This window comes from Mustela erminea, chromosome 14, assembly GCF_009829155.1.
Source record: "Mustela erminea isolate mMusErm1 chromosome 14, mMusErm1.Pri, whole genome shotgun sequence".
Taxonomy (NCBI): Eukaryota; Metazoa; Chordata; class Mammalia; order Carnivora; family Mustelidae; genus Mustela; species Mustela erminea.
The window spans coordinates 59,738,941-59,756,271 of record NC_045627.1 but is presented as its reverse complement, the minus strand read 5'-3'; the positions used below and the strand labels follow the sequence as shown (position 1 = coordinate 59,756,271).

At 40.1% G+C, this 17,331-nt stretch overlaps 1 protein-coding gene and 1 pseudogene across 1 annotated transcript in view; both read right to left on the bottom strand.

Moving 5' to 3' along the window:
• Positions 1-8,120: 8,120 nt before the first annotated feature.
• LOC116573837 lies at positions 8,121-8,252 on the bottom strand (annotated as a pseudogene).
• A 7,943-nt stretch (positions 8,253-16,195) lies between these two features.
• HELLS (helicase, lymphoid specific) overlaps positions 16,196-17,331 on the bottom strand; it is a 38,831-nt gene continuing 37,695 nt past the window's right edge. The window contains exon 22 of the mRNA XM_032313909.1: positions 16,196-16,765. Within this exon, the coding sequence (XP_032169800.1) occupies positions 16,671-16,765 (95 nt within the window). The 3' untranslated portion in view covers positions 16,196-16,670. The remainder of the gene's footprint in view (positions 16,766-17,331) is intronic.

Genomic DNA, 17,331 nt, shown 5'->3' with positions numbered 1-17,331 from the left:
CTCTCCATCTACTTGTGATCTCTGTCAAATAAATAAATAAAATCTTTTTAAAAAATGATGGAATGAAGTATGCACAACAAGGTAGGCAAGATTTTAAAACAAAAGGTGTGAATTCAGTGGAGAATGGGATGCAGGGAGTTCATTAAATAGACCCATAGGACTGGGGCACCTGACTGGCTCTGCGGGACAAGCATTCGACTCTTGATTTCAGGATTGTGACTTTGATCCCCACATGCCATGCAGTGTTGATATACTTTAAAAAAAAAAAAAAGACCCAAAAAACCACCACCACCACACGAAGACCTGAACAGGTGACATTCAGTGGTCAGGAGGATCTACTGATCACTGGAATGATAGCTATACATTATCAGATCACTAATAGTAATGTTTGTACAAAGGGATGTTCTCTAAATATATTTGTTCTTAATTGATTAGTACAGTTCTTTCTAAGCTTTTTTTTTTAAGATTTTTATTTATTTATTTGATAGAGAGGGATCCTCAGTAGGCAGAGAGGCAGGCAGAGAGAGAGGGGGAAGCAGGCTCCTCGCTGAGCAGAGAGCCCGATGTGGGGCTCGATCCCAGGACCCTGAGATCATGACCCGAGCTGAAGGCAGAGGCTTAAACCACTGAGCCACCCAGGCGCCCCCTTTCTAAGCTTTTAATAAAGAAAATTAACTTTTTTTTTTTTTTAAGATTTTATTTACTTATTTGACAGAGAGAGATCTCAAGTAGGCAGAGAGGCAGGTAGAGAGAGAGGAGGAAGCAGGCTCCCTGCTGAGCAAAGAGCCCAATGCAGCGCTGGATCCCAGGACCCTGGGATCATGACCTGAGCTAAAGGCAGAGGCTTTAACCCACTGAGCCACCCAGGCACGCCCCTAGAAGTTTCTTTTAAAAGAAACCTTTCACTGATGCATAATAAACCTAAAGTCCTAAAAGTTGTGCTCAGTGAGTTATCATCTGAACATATACTGTGAAACCAACGCACAGGCCAAGAAAAATTTTGCCAGGACACCAGAAGCCCCATTATGCCTCCTATTCAGAACCTCCCCTCGCCCTCACTAAATGTACCCATTGTACTTTGATTGACATGTACCCATGTCAAAAGCTAGTTTTGCCTGTTTGTGATCTATACATAAATGAAATCATACATTTAATATTTAGTTTCTTTTCTTCATCCTGTTGCAAATAGCACTAGTTATGTTTTCTTATAGTGTCTTATAACTATTCCACTGTTCTTTCCCACTGTATTGTGATAGACATGTGGGTTGATTCTAGTTTGAGACTATTATGAATAGTATTAATTTCCTATAGAAGGCTTTTCTGTATCCCAATGTATTGGTTTTCTGTTCAACACATATCTACAATTGCTGGAGATGCAATTGTAGATATTTTCTTTTTCAGTAAATACTGACAAATAATTATCCAAAATGTTGAAAAGTTTTACTATGAGTTGTCAGTTACTCTACTTTCTTGTCAATACTAAGTATATTCAGGGGAGCCTGGGTGGCTCAGTGGGTTGGGCCTCTGCCTTCGGCTCAGGTCATGATCTCAGGATCCTGGGATCGAGCCCCACATTGGGCTTTGTGCTCAGCGGGAGCCTGCTTCCCCCCTCTCTCTCTCTGCCTGCCTCTCTGCCTACTTGTGATCTCTGTCTGTCAAATAAATAAATAAAATCTTTTTAAAAAAATACTAAGTATATTCAGTTCTTCATTTTAAGCATCTGACAGATATGTAATACCCCATTGCAGGTTTTTTTTTAATTTTTTATTTTTTATAAACATATATTTTTATCCCCAGGGGTACAGGTCTGTGAATCGCCAGGTTTACACACTTCACAGCACTCACCAAAGCACATACCCTCCCCAATGTCCATAACCCCACCCCCCTTCTTCCAACCCCCCTCCCCCCAGCAACCCTCAGTTTGTTTTGTGAGATTAAGAGTCACTTACGGTTTGTCTCCATCCCAATCCCATCTTGTTTCATTGATTCTTCTCCTACCCACTTAAGCCCCCATGTTGCATCACCACTTCCTCATATCAGGGAGATCATATGATAGTTGTCTTTCTCTGCTTTAGTTATTTCACTAAGCATGATACGCTCTATTTCCATCCATGTTGTCACAAATGGCAAGAATTCATTTATTTTGATGGCTGCATAGTATTCCATTGTGTATATATACCGCATCTTCTTGATCCATTCATCTGTTGATGGACATCTAGGTTCTTTCCATAGTTTGGCTATTGTGGACATTGCTGCTATAAACATTCGGGTGCACGTGCCCCTTTGGATCACTACGTTTGTATCTTTAGGGTAAATACCCAGTAGTGCAATTGCTGGGTCATAGGGCAGTTCTATTTTCAACATTTTGAGGAACCTCCATGCTGTTTTCCAGAGTGGTTGCACCAGCTTGCATTCCTACCAACAGTGTAGCAGGGTTCCCCTTTCTCCGCATCCTCTCCAGCATCTGTCATTTCCTGACTTGTTAATTTTAGCCATTCTGACTGGTGTGAGGTGATATCTCACTGTGGTTTTGATTTGTATTTCCCTGATGCCGAGTGATATGGAGCACTTTTTCATGTGTCTGTTGGCCAACTGGATGTCTTCTTTGCAGAAATGTCTGTTCATGTCCTCTGCCCATTTCTTGATTGGATTATTTGTTCTTTGGGTGTTGAGTTTGCTAAGTTATTTATAGATTTTGGACACTAGTCCTTTATCTGATATGTCGTTTGCAAATATCTTCTCCCATTCTGTCAGTTGTCTTTTGATTTTGTTAACTGTTTCCTTTGCTGTGCAAAAGCTTTTGATCTTGATGAAATCCCAATAGTTCATTTTTGCCCTTGCTTCCCTTGCCTTTGGCAATGTGCCTAGGAAGATGTTGCTGCGGCTGAGGTCGAAGAGGTTGCTGTCTGTGTTCTCCTCAAGGATTTTGATGGATTCCTTTCGCACATTGAGGTCCTTCATCCATTTTGAGTCTATTTTCGTGTGTGGTGTAAGGAAATGGTCCAATTTCATTTTCCTGCATGTGGCTGTCCAATTTTCCCAACACCATTTATTGAAGAGGCTGTCTTTTTTCCATTGGACATTCTTTCCTGCTTTGTCGAAGATTAGTTGACCATAGCGTTGAGGGTCTATTTCTGGGCTCTCTATTCTGTTCCATTGAGCTATGTGTCTGTTTTTGTGCCAGTACCACGCTGTCTTGATGATGACAGCTTTGTAATAGAGCTTGAAGTCCGGAATTGTGATGCCACCAACTTTGGCTTTCTTTTCCAATATCCCTTTGGCTATTCGAGGTCTTTTCTGGTTCCATATAAATTTTAGAATTATTTGTTCCATTTCCTTGAAAAAGATGGATGGTACTTTGATAGGAATTGCATTAAATGTGTAGATTGCTTTAGGTAGCATAGACATTTTCACAATATTTATTCTTCCAATCCAGGAGCATGGAACATTTTTCCATTTCTTTGTGTCTTCCTCAATTTCTTTCATGAGTACTTTATAGTTTTCTGAGTATAGATTCTGTGCCTCTTTGGTTAGGTTTATTCCTAGGTATCTTATGGTTTGGGGTGCAATTGTAAATGGGATTGACTCCTTAATTTCTCTTTCTTCTGTCTTGTTGTTGGTGTAGAGAAATGCAACTGATTTCTGTGCACTGATTTTATATCCTGACACTTTACTGAATTCCTGTACAAGTTCTAGCAGTTTTGGAGTGGAGTCTTTTGGGTTTTCCACATATAGTATCATATCATCTGTGAAGAGTGATAATTTGACTTCTTCTTTGCCGATTAGGATGCCTTTAATTTCCTTTTGTTGTCTGATTGCTGAGGCTAGGACTTCTAGTACTATGTTGAATAGCAGTGGTGATAATGGACATCCCTGCCGTGTTCCTGACCTTAGCAGAAAAGCTTTCAGTTTTTCTCCATGGAGAATGATATTTGCGGTGGGTTTTTCATAGATGGCTTTGATGATATTGAGGTATGTGCCCTCTATCCCTACACTTTGAAGAGTTTTAATCAGGAAGGGATGCTGTACTTTGTCAAATGCTTTTTCAGCATCTATTGAGAGTATCATATGGTTCTTGTTCTTTCTTTTATTGATGTGTTTTATCACATTGACTGATTTGCGGATGTTGAACCAAACTTGCAGCCCTGGAATAAATCCCACTTGGTCGTGGTGAATAATCCTTTTAATGTACTGTTGGATCCTATTGGCTAGTATTTTGGTGGGAATTTTCGCATCTGTGTTCATCAAGGATATTGGTCTATAGCTCTCTTTTTTGATGGGATCCTTGTCTGGTTTTGGGATCAAGGTGATGCTGGCCTCATAAAATGAGTTTGGAAGTTTTCCTTCCATTGCTATTTTTTGGAACAGTTTCAGGAGAATAGGAATTACTTCTTCTTTAAATGTTTGGTAGAATTCTCCCGAGAAGCCATCTGGCCCTGGGCTTTTGATTGTTTGGAGATTTTTAATGACTGTTTCAATCTCCTTACTGGTTATGGGTCTGTTCAGGCTTTCTATTTCTTCCTGGTTCAGTTGTGGTAGTTTATACGTTCCTAGGAATGCATCCATTTCTTCCAGATTGTCAAATTTGTTGGCGTAGAGTGCTCATAGTATGTTCTTATAATAGTTTGTATTTCTTTGGTGTTAGTTGTGATCTCTCCTCTTTCATTCATGATTTTATTTATTTGGGTCCTTTCTCTTTTCTTTTTGATAAGTCTGGCCAGGGGTTTATCAATTTTATTAATTCTTTCAAAGAACCAGCTCCTAGTTTCGTTGATTTGCTCTATTGTTTTTTTTGTTTTGTTTTGTTTCTATTTCATTGATTTCTGCTCTGATCTTTATGATTTCTCTTCTTCTGCTGGGCTTAGGGTTTCTTTCTTGCTCTTTCTCCAGCTCTTTTAGGTGTAGGGTTAGGTTGTGTACCTGAGACCTTTCTTGTTTCTTGAGAAAGGCTTGTACTGCTATATATTTTCCTCTCAGGACTGTCTTTGTTTTGCCCCACAGATTTTGAACCGTTGTATTTTCATTATCATTTGTTTCCATAATTTTTTTCAATTCTTCTTTAATTTCCCGGTTGACCCATTCATTCTTTAGAAGGATGCTCGTTAGTCTCCATGTATTTGGGTTCTTTCCAAACTTCCTCTTGTGGTTGAGTTCTAGCTTCAGAGCATTGTGGTCTGAAAATATGCAGGGAATGATCCCAATCTTTTGATACTAGTTGAGTCCTGATTTAGGACCGAGGATGTGATCTATTCTGGAGAATGTTCCATGTGCACTAGAGAAGAATGTGTATTGTTGCTTTGGGATGAAATGTTCTGAATATATCTGCGATGTCCATCTAGTCCAGTGTGTCATTTAAGGCCTTTATTTCCTTGCTGATCTTTCGCTTGGATGATCTGTCCATTTCAGTGAGGGGAGTGTTAAAGTCCCCTACTATTATTGTATTATTGTTGATGTGTTTCTTTGATTTTGTTATTAATTGGTTTATATAGTTGGCTACTCCCACGTTGGGGGCATAGATATTTAAAATTGCTAGATCTTCTTGTTGGACAGACCCTTTGAGTATGATATAGTGTCCTTCATCATCTATTATAGTCTTTGGCTTAAAATCTAATTGATCTGATATAAGGATTGCCACTCCTGCTTTCTTCTGATGTCCATTAGCATGGTAAATTCTTTTCCACCCCCTCACTTTAAATCTGGAGGTGTCTTCGGGCTTAATATGAGTTTCTTGAAGGCAACATATAGATGGGTTTTGTTTTTTTATCCATTCTGATACCCTGTGTCTTTTGATTGGGGCATTTAGCCCATTAACATTCAGGGTAACTATTGAGAGATATGAATTTAGTGCCATTGTACTGCTTGTAAGGTGACTGTTACTGTATATTGTCTCTGTTCCTTACTGATCTACCACTTGTAGGCTCTCTCTTTGCTTAGAGGACCCCTTTCAATATTTCCTATAGAGCTGGTTTGGTATTTGCAAATTCTTTCAGTTTTTGTTTGTCCTGGAAGCTTTTTATCTCTCCTTCTACTTTCAATACTAGCCTAACTGGATATAGTATTCTTGGCTGCATGTTTTTCTCGTTTAGTGCTCTGAAAATATCATGCCAGCTCTTTCTGGCCTGCCAGGTCTCAGTGGATAAGTCAGCTGCCAATCTAATATTTTTACCATTGTATGTTACAGACTTCTTTTCCTGGTCTGCTTTTAGGATTTTCTCTTTGTCACTAAGACTTGTAAATTTTACTATTAGGTGACGGGGTGTGGGCCTATTCTTATTGATTTTGAGGGGCGTTCTCTGAACCTCCTGAATTTTGATGCTCATTCCCTTTGCCATATTGGGGAAATTCTCCCCAATATTTCTCTCCAGTATACCTTCTGCTCCCCTCTCTCTTTCTTCTTCTTCTGGAATCCCAATCATTGTAATGTTGTTTCTTCTTATGGTTTCACTTATCTCTCGAATTCTCCCCTCATGGTCCAGTAGCTGTTTGTTCCTCTTTTGCTCAGCTTCTTTATTCTCTGTCATTTGGTCTTCTATATCACTAATTCTTTCTTCTGCCTCATTTATCCTAGCAGTGAGAGCCTCCATTTTTTATTGCACCTCATTAATAGCTTTTTTTATTTCAACTTGGTTAGATTTTAGTTCTTTTATTTCTCCAGAAAGGGCTTTTATATCTCCTGAGAGGGTTTCTCTAATATCTTCCATGCCTTTTTCGAGCCCGGCTAGAACCTTGAGAATTGTAATTCTGAACTCTAGATCTGACATATTACCAATGTCTGTATTGATTAGGTCCCTAGCCTTCGGTACTGACTCTTGTTCTTTTTTTTGTGATGAATTTTTCCGCCTTGTCATTTTGTCCAGATAAGAGTATATGAAGGAGCAAGTAAAATACTAAAAGGGTGGCAACAACCCCAGGAAAATATGCTTTAACCAAATCAGAAGAGATCCCAAATCATGAGGGGGGAGAAAGGGGATAAAAAGAGGTTCAAAAAGAAAGAAAGAAAAAAAAAAGGAAAAAAAAAAGAAAAGAATTTTAAAAAAGAAAATGAATAAAGAAAAATATAAAAAAGAAAAAATATATATTAGATAAACTAGTTAAAAAACGTTAAAAAAGAAAAGGGTAAAAGTTAACAAAAATTAGCAGAAGAAGAGAAAAAAAATGAAAAGAAAAAAATTAAATTAATTGCAAGACTAAAAAAATCACAGGGAGAAAGCCATGAGTTCCGTGCTTTGCTTTCTCCTCCTCTGGAATTCTGCTGCTCTCCTTGGTATTGAAACCGCACTCCTTGGTAGGTGAACTTGGTCTTGGCTGGATTTTTTGTTGATCTTCTGGGGGAGGGGCCTGTTGCAGTGATTCTCAAGTGTCTTTGCCCCAGGCGGAATTGCACCGCCCTTACCAGGGGCCGTACTGAGTAATCCGCTCGGGTTTGCTTTCAGATGCTTTTGTTCCCTGAACGTTTTCCGTAGAGTTCCAAAGGACGGGAATACAAATGGCTGCCTCCTGGTCTCCGGCCCGGAGGAGCCGAGAGCCCAGGGCCCCACTCCTCAGTGCGCCCTCAGAGAACAGCGCCCAGTTACTCCCGTCTGCCTGACCTCCGGCCGCGCTTCGAGCTCACCGAGCCTGCGACCGGTTCAAGGTAACCCGAGCTGTGAGCTTACTGTCAGCTCTGTCTCTGTAGCCGGCTTTCCCATTCCAATACCCGCAAGCTCTGTGACACTCAGACACCCCCGATCCTTCTGTGACCCTGCGGGACCTGAGGCCACGCTGACCCTGCGTGGGCTTCGCCCCGGTTTAGCCTCTGGAGCGATGTCCCTCAGCGGAACAGACTTTTAAAAATCCCGATTTTGTGCGCCGTTGCTCTGCCGCTTGCCAGGAGCCGGCCCCTCCCCCACCCCCGGGGTCTATCTTCCCGTAGCTTTGGATTCACTTCTCCGCCAGTCCTACCTTTCAGAAAGTGGTTGTTTTTCTGTTTCCAGAATTGCTGTTCTTCTTCTCTTCAATCTGCCGATGGATTTGCAGGTGTTTGCAATCTTTAGATAAGCTATCTAGCTGATCTCCTGCTAGCTGAAGTAGTCTCAGCCTGCTACTTCTCCGCCATCTTGACTCCTCTATCCCATTGCAGTTGTAATTCACATTTCCATAACAACTCATGATGCAGAGTGCTTTTTCAGATGTTCATTGACAATATCACTTCTTAGCAATAATCATGCCTCGGATAAACCTCATTGGCTACGATACTGCCACTGCACAAAGCTGACAATATCACTTCTTTTGCAAAGGGTTTGTAGTTTAGATATGAGCCCATTGCTGGCTTCACACACACACACACACACACACACACACACACACACACATATATTTACATATTTTACTTTTAATAATTCTAAGTGTATAGAAAAGTCCAAAGTTTGTAGTTTTCCTTATTTTGTACATTTGAGAGTAAACTGTGGACCTGAAGTTCCAAAACCATATTTTGGGTTAAAAACAACGCAATTCTCCTATATAACCCTAATACAACTTTCAAAATCAGGAAACTAAAGTTGATGCTTTAGGACCCCACAATCCTCATTTCTATTAATGTTTCACCAAAAGTCCCCATGATATTCAGTTCAGAATCCAGTTTAAAAGCATAAGCACATGTTGCAAGAAGTTTTCTTCTTAATCTGTTTCAGTCTGAAATAGTTCCTCAGCCTTTCCTTGACTTCCATGACCCTGCCACTCTTAAAGATGTATGTTGGCTATTTGTAAAATGTCTCTTGATGTGGGTCTGTCTGGTATTTCCTCATGATTAGATTCAGGTTATGTATCTGCCCCCCACCCCTCAAAGATATTAAGTAATCTCTATCCCCAACTTGGGGTTTGAATTTACAACCCTGAGATCAAGAGTCAAATGTTCCACCAACTGGGCCAGCCAGGCTCCCTGAGGTTATGCATCTTTGAAAGGAATATCACAGAATGCTTTTTCTTCTCATTGCATCCTATTGGATGACAATTCCAATCTGCCCCATTATGGGTGTTCACTTTTTTTGGGGGGGGGTAATCACTTTGATTACTTAAGAGTGCCTGCCAGAGTCTTCTACCACAAAATTATTTTCTTTATATATTTTTTAAAGATTTTATTTATTTATTTGAGAGAGAGACAGTGAGAGAGAGCATGAGCAAGGAGAAGGTCAGAGAGAGAAGCAGACTCCCCGCGGAGCTGGAGCTGGGAGCCCGATGAGGGACTTGATCCCAGGACTCCAGGATCATGACCTGAGCCGAAGGCAGTCGTCCAACCAACTGAGTCACCCAGGCGTCCCTTCTTTATATTTTTTAAAAAGATGTTATATTTGAGAGTGCACAAGGAGCCTCAGACAGGGCTCTATGCCAGGACCCTGGGATATGACCCAAGCTGAAGGCAGACACTTAACCAACTGAGCCACCCAGGCATCCCCACCATAAAATTATTTTAATAACATTTGTAATTTTTAAAAAAAGGTTTTATTTATTTGAGAGAGAGAGCCTAAGCACAAGCAGGGGGAGCGGCAGGCAGAGGGAGAAGCAGTCTCCCTGATGAGATGGAGCCTGATGTGGGACTCGATCCCAGGCAGACACTTAACTGACTGAGCCACCCAGGAGCTCTTTAACACCATTTGTAATTAAGAAATATTTCGAAGGCAGACTCTTTGAAACCTTGTTACTATTCATCAAGTTTTCACTGGTATTTATATATCATTATGAAATCAGACAATTACTTTCATAGGTCACAATCTATTGTATCATTGATTTTTTTAAATTGTCTAATGATGGGATTCTTTACTCTTCACATAACCCCACCAATCTTTGAGCAATTTCTTATTTTCTAATGGAGTAGTATATTTCAGTCTTATCTCCTACTTCTCCTGCTTGGCTCTCCAACCAGCCATTTCTCTAGAGTCCTGGTTCTTAATAAAAAATAAAATCTTTTTTAAAAATGTGGTTTAGGGGTACCTGGGTGGCTCAGTTGGTTAAGAGTCTGCCTTCAGTTCAGGTTGTGATCCTGGGGTCCCGGGATCCAGCCCCATCAGGCTCCCTGCTCAAGGGAAGTCTGTTTCTCCCTCTAGCCTTTCCCTGGATCATGCTCTCCCTCATAAATAAAATCTTTCTTTAAAAAACAGTGTGGCTTGGTGGGGCTCCTGGGTGGCTCAGTTGGTTAAGTAACCAGCTCTTGGTTTCTGCTCAGGTCATGGTCTCAGCATCATGGGACTGAGTCCTTCATTAGACTCCTTATTCAGCAGGAAGCCTGCTTCTCCCTCTCCCTCTCCCTGCTTGTATTCTCTCCCTGTCAAATAATTAAAAAAAAAAATAAGTAAAGAAAGAAAAAAAGTCGTAAAAGAAATTAGGAGTCTCACATTCTCTGAAGAGAATGTAAGTTACACCCACTTTGGAAAGGACAGGCAAGCATAACATGTGACCTCTGTGGACCAAGGTTTTAAGTGACAGAAACACCTGCCTCCCAGGCTAGTGTTATCAGATCTGACCCATCCCAGCACCCCAGCAGGGCAAGTTCAGAGGTTCAGAGAACACGAGGTTTCTCCTCTGGCCAAAACCAGAGCGTCCTTCTCAGAAAATGAGTTGGTTTACATGACCCCTGAACCTCCCAGGAGTGTGTACTTTTCCACCAGGATTTTAAACTAGTCAGGGGAACTTTCTGCAGAGTTCACAGAATTCACTGGACATCCCGAGAAGGAAAATAACCCTAAGAGCAGTTATTACATTTTTCTATCAAAAATTCTGGGGGCACCTGGGTTGCTCAGAGGGTTAATTAAGCCTCTGCCTTCGGCTCAGGTCAAGGTCTCAGGGTCCTGGGATCAAGGCCAGCATCAGGCTATCTGCTCAGCAGGGAGCCTGCTTCCCACTCTCTCCACCTGCCTCTCTGCCTACTTGTGATCCCACTCCCTGTGTCAAATAAATAAATAAATAAAATCTTAAAAAAAAATTCTGATTTTCAGGGTTAAGCCTCTGCCTTCAGCTCAGGTCATTGTCTCAGAGTACTGGGATCAAGCCCCGCATTGGGTCTCTGCTCAGCAGGGAGCCTGCTTCTCTCCCTCTCTCTCTCTGCCTGCCTGTCTACTTGCGATCTGTCAAGTAAATTTTAAAAATCTTTAAAAAAAAAAAATTCTGACTTTCATACCCCTAAAACATTTTATGCAAAAATTTAACTGTTTTCCTTTTTGATTTATAACATTTTAAGTTCATTATTCATCTTCACGTTTGTCATAAATGCTCTCAAGTTCTGCAGTGAATGTTAGCTCTATTCGACACAGTGAGTACATCCACTTCTCGTACTTTAAAATTATTGTGAAATACTGTCTTGGGTGTCTTCTTTGATCCAAAGACTTAGGAGTTATAAAATTTCCAAGCAATTGTGCTACTTAGTTCACACTTTGTAATTATCCTGAAATGGGATTATAGGGAATGATCTACAGTAATTTTTTTTAAAGGCTGAGAAATTTTTGTAATCCAAAATGGTGAATTTTAAAATTGTTACAAGGTTATCTGCTAATAACATCTGTCCAATGCCCAACACTTAAAATTATATCACTCTATTCATTTTAAAGTAGGCTCCATTGGGTGCCTGGGTGCCTCAGTATAAGGTTAAGCCTCTGCCTTTGGCTCAGGTCATGATCTCAGGGTCCTGGGACTGAGCCCTGCATGGGGCTCTCTGCTCAGCAGGGAGCCTGCTTCCCACCACCCCACCCCACCCCTGCCGCATGCCTCTCTTCCTACTTGTGACCTATCAAAAAAATAAAGTCTTTTAAAAAATAAATACAGTAGGCCCCGTGCCCAGCATCGGGCTTCAACTCAGGACCCTGAGCTGAGAGGAAGAGTCAGATCGATGCTCGACCAAACCACCCATGTGCCCCTCCTCTATTCTTTATCTATAGGAGTTTTGACTGCCTACTCAAGCACCTGAATGTTATGTATGAATCTCCAAGGGATAGCCAATGATGGATATAAGTTTTAGGTTGGAGTTTTTTCCCTGCAACACACTGACAACTTTACGGTCTTCCTTTTGCTAAAGTAAGACATGTGCCATCTACCTGATCTCTGTCCCTTTGTGAATGAGCTCTCTAGCCTTTAGATTTTCTTTGATGTTATTTTATCTACAACACAGCCAGGTGTAGTTTCCTTGTCTTTTCTTTTTAGCACCTGATAAACTAATCCAATGGAGGTCCTTCATCTTTCTTTAATTCTAGTTATGAGTCCATACTATTTAACCCAGTGCAGTTTCCCCGGTTCTTCTTGGTAACTGTATTCCTGCTTCATGTTTCCAACTCACTCTTATACAGTGAACAAGACAGATCACAGTACACCCCACCACGTTGGAGTTATGAGAGGCCGATAGATTAGGAAGGGAGAAGGGACAGGTGAGAGACATTCATTCTAAAGTGAACTGTGAGCTGAGGACCTGAATGCCAGGGAGTCAACCATGCAAATATCTGAGTGAGAACAAGACCAAATATCAAGTTCTAATAATAATGAATCGATGAATTATGAATTTTTGATTACCTTTAGCACTGATGCCTCTAACAGAGTCCACTCAAATCTTGTAACTTCCCATTCTCTCCCAAGGAAGGATTAAACCAGTATTGTGCCAAGCTGTTTGAAATTCTAGTATCACTTGCTTTTACACCCTAGTACTTGTACAAAAAGGATTCAATGAAAGGTGGAGAAACAAGGACAGATACAACCTTGGGATTAAGAGAAATAGGGTAAAGTCAAACCCCCTGCACCCAATGCTCCCAGATGAGTCTGCACCTTGTTCTACAGCACAAAGTAGTCAGTCTCAGATCTCATTTTGATAAAATATTAAAATAGGACTCATCTCATATCTTGCAAGTAACCAGAGAAATAAACTTAAGTGTTGGGGGCAGCAAAGCACACAATCCTTATTTAAAACCCAGTAAAAATGGTACACAGAATAAGAGGAAGGCAAGATAAATGTAACAGACCTCTTCTCACCAGAGGTTTTCTTACCATTTATTTCATCTATACTGGAAGAAGTGCTTTTTATTAATTTAAAATGTCCCAAACTTCATTATTCACATGCCTGGCAAAGATTTTTGCAGTGTAGAATTAATTAATTAGTTCATGGTGATAAAGATTACAAAAGTGGTTACCTTGGGGTAGGGTTTAATTAGGAGGAACAGAGAGCCTACAGAGATGCTAGCTGTAACATAGGCAGTTACGGTGGATGCACGCGTACAACTAAGCACTTGATTCTATACTCTCCTGAAGTTATACACCCATAAGAAGTAAAGAAATCTGTCATGTTTTTCTAACAACTATGCTATTTTTATATTTCATTCAAGAGCTTATTAAAGCTAGAAAAGGAATGAAACCTGAATCTGACCACCTTAGGTGGGTAAGTGGTCAGAGTACGGAGTATGAAGAGAGGCAGGCATACTTTATAAATTTCTTCAATACTTAGAGAAGAGGAGCAGCTCACATAATTTCCCCACACACCTCTTAGAGACTTCTCTTCAAATGGTGATATTCAATGAAGCCAGTGATGGATATTAAGTAACAAGACTCAGGAATAAACAAAGATTCAGAGGTGTGACTTGGGGATCAATCTGCTGATTGATATGGTTAGCGCACAGATTTGTGAGAGATTAGGAAAAATCTATGCTTTTGTTTCTCATAATGGACTCTGCAGACATAGCTCATGAATTGGAGCTAAAGATTTTATTCATTTATTTTAGAGAGAGAGAATATGAGGTTGGTGGTTGGGGGAGAGGAAGTGGGAGAAGCAGACTCCCTGCTGAGCGGGCAGCCAACATGGGGCTTGATCCCAGGACCTCAGGATCAAGACCTGAGCCAAAACAAAGAGTTGGGGACACTTAACCGACTGAGTCACTCAGGTGCCCAAAACTTCACTAGATTTTGACAAGTTACATGTTCTCTGAACGTAACAGTAATGGTAGTAAATCAAGTCATGACAATAAGTGATTCCAAAGTAGCAAAGGAGATTTAGAAGATTTTTATTCTTAAGTATGATTCCTTGGGCTTAATTTGGTAACCATAATTGATGGTTAAGTAAATAAGTACACTATGTTATTTGTGGAAATGTACTGGCTAATACAACAAATAGGATCACAAAAACTTACCTGCCATTAATTTAAAAAGAAGCTCAAAACCAAAATAATTGAGTATGGACCTTAAAATAGAAACAACTAATGTTGTGAATATAAGCATTATTGCTTTTTAGTCTTCTCATAAAGTATTACTTCAAACCGCTAAGACTAAAAAATCATATGTAATTGCCAAGACATTAGTGAAAGACACCATCAAACATGTTTGCATAGAAATGTTAAAGTTCCAGGGCACCTTGTTGGCACAGTCAGTTAAGCATCTGAATCCTGGCTCCTGCTCAGGTCAGTCTCAACAGGCTGGCACATGAGTTCATAAACTCAGGTTTGGAACTGTTTGAGTCAGGCAACCAAGTAAGAATGTCAAGTAGTGGGCGCCTGGGTGGCTCAGTGGGTTAAGCCGCTGCCTTCGGCTCAGGTCATGATCTCAGGGTCCTGGGATCGAGTCCCTCATGGGGCTCTCTGCTCAGCAGGGAGCCTGCTTTCTCCTCTCTCTCTCTCTCTGACTGCTTCTCCAACTACTTGTGATTTCTCTCTGTCAAATAAATAAATAAAATCTTAAAAAAAAAAAAAAAGAATGTCAAGTAGTCAGCTGGAAGGAAGTTCAGGACAAAGATTCTGGCTAGAGATATAAATCTGAATCATCTATTTAAAGCAATGAAGTAGGACCACCAAGGGAACCCCAAGCTTTGCTTGGGACATTCTAAAGTCTAGGGCTCAAAGACATAAGAAACAAATAGCTAAGGGGATTAAGAAAGGACCAGAGAAGTAGGAAGGAAAACCAGGTGATATGTTTGCTAGAAACTAGCAAAATACAGAAATTGCTTAGTGGAGGTTATACAACTGTAGGAAACGTTGCTTAAAGATCAAGCAAACTGAAATGCTGGGTGGCTCAGTCCGTTAAGCAGCTGCCTTCAGCTCAGGCCATGATCCCAGTATCCTGGGACTGAGTCCCACATTGGGCTCCTTTCTCAGCAGGGAGCCTGCTTCTCCCTCTGCCTGTCTGCCACTCTGCCTGTGCTCTCTCTCTGACATATAAACTTAAAAAAAAAAAAAAAAAAGATCAAGCAAACTGAGGTGACAGTTAAGAAATGTTCCAATGGAAAGACAGGGATGACTAGAAGAGGTTCAGAAAAAAAAAAGGAAGAGAACCACCACCAAAAAATTGCATACCTACAACTTTCCAAGGAGTTTTCCTTACGAGAAAGAAATGAGACACTTCTGTTGGTTCTAGCTAGGACAATATATCCACAGTAGCAGGACAGAAGGATACATGGGCACAGATGCGGGGGTGGTGGTGGTTATAGATGCTGTCTGGCAACTTTCAAGTTCTCTTCTGATTCTATTTCCTCAGTGCCAACAGGTAGCAAGGTGAGAGAGAAGTTACTACAGATTTGAAGACAGAGGTGGAACCCACGAAATAGTCATTGGAGAACAAAATAGAACAGAGTAGGGAAACTTAGGAGGACTACTAAGCAACCAAGTTTGGGGATGTTTGGTCAGCATGATTGGCTGGTAAACATTCCCACTTGAAAAATACACCTCTCTGTAGTCTTTTCATCAGACTGAATATTCTCTCGAAACGGTTTTCTTCTGAGTCCCAGCTCAATTACCCTCTGGCAAGGATAATATCTACATTGAATATAACATTTTCCCAAGAGACAAACCACCTACACAGAAATGGCTCAGGGAACATTCAGGAACTCTCTTCTTCATAGTCTGATATACATACAGGGCCTAAATTGTTCCTATTTTGGTCTTTATGTTCATCTATCATATACCATGAATTTTTCCTCTCTCGGGTAATATTTACTCCTCCTACTATACATTTTCAAGGTCTCTTCTTCCTTGTTCTATTCTTTGTTTTTTTTGCGTGACATACTACCACTTCTTTTATCAAGACCCTACAGTTTTTTCAAAAGCCTGCACTGCAAGAACCAATGTCCATTTGAAATCTTTATATATGTGTAGAGTACTAATGAATAAAATCAAGTCAACATAATATTGAATCACAACGCCAGTCAAGATGTTTGTTATTATTTCACCTGAGCCATTATTTTTCTGAAAAAAATAATTTGATGAGATCATCTTATAACAAACATTTATTTGGTAAACTATTTTATAGAAATAGACCCTAAAATCAAACAATTTCTTATTTAAACAACAGAAAGTATAATCCCAATCTTTCCCCCATTGAAGCCTACTCCATAACTGAAGTACCCCAAACCCATGAACTGTACTGCTAAAAGCGGGGAAAAAGACATTAAACTTCCACAGGAAGACTGTATAAATCTGGCAGTGGTTAAGTACACATCAGCCTGTACCCAAAAATATTACTGAGCCTGAAAAATTAACGGAAAATCTAAAGTTACTATGAATACTCTTTTGTTCTTAATAAGGCTCAGAGAATTACCACCTACTGATTATGCAATGGTACAAGAGTCATTATGTAAACTGATACAATCAACAGGGTAAAGTGGATAATCTGAATTTTAAAACCAATGTAGGTAAATCACTAGATGTAAACAAGAACTTTAAAAGATAGTCTTTAGCTCCACTTTAAAACAAACATTCAGGACTGGAATCCTCAGAATTTTCTAGAATCTTGAAAATCCCCATCTTCTCTTTAATCGGTCCTGAGGCATTCATTTGATCTAAGAGAAAAATATATAAACAAGGATTTATTTTTATTAAAAGTTACAAACCTAAAAATGAATCTTAAAAGAGACGTCCAACATATTGTTATGAGAAGAGTCATCTGGCCAAAGTTTAAAAACCCTATTCCTTAATCAATAGTCAACATAGCAAAAGTGAGAAAGTAAAGCATACTCCTCTTATTACAATGAGAACTGGCCTCTAGGGAACAGATAAACATCAGTTTGCTAATCAAAATCACTTCTGAATTTAAGATACACAAGTTTAGAGCACCAATTTACAATTACATTCGGAGATGTTTTAAAAAACAAAACAAAACAGAGGCACCTGGGTAGCTAAGAGAGTTAAGCCTCTGTCTTTGGCTCAGGTCATGATCTCAAGGTCCTGGGATCAAGTCCCACATTGGGCTCTCTGCTCAGCAGGGAGCCTGCTTCCCCTCCCCCTTCTGCCTGCCTCTGTCTGCTTGTGATCTGTCATATATATTAAAAAAAAAAAAAGAAAGAAAGAAAAAAAGCCCAATCGTGATTAGTTTAAAAGCTGGAACGCAAGATACCATGAAAATTTA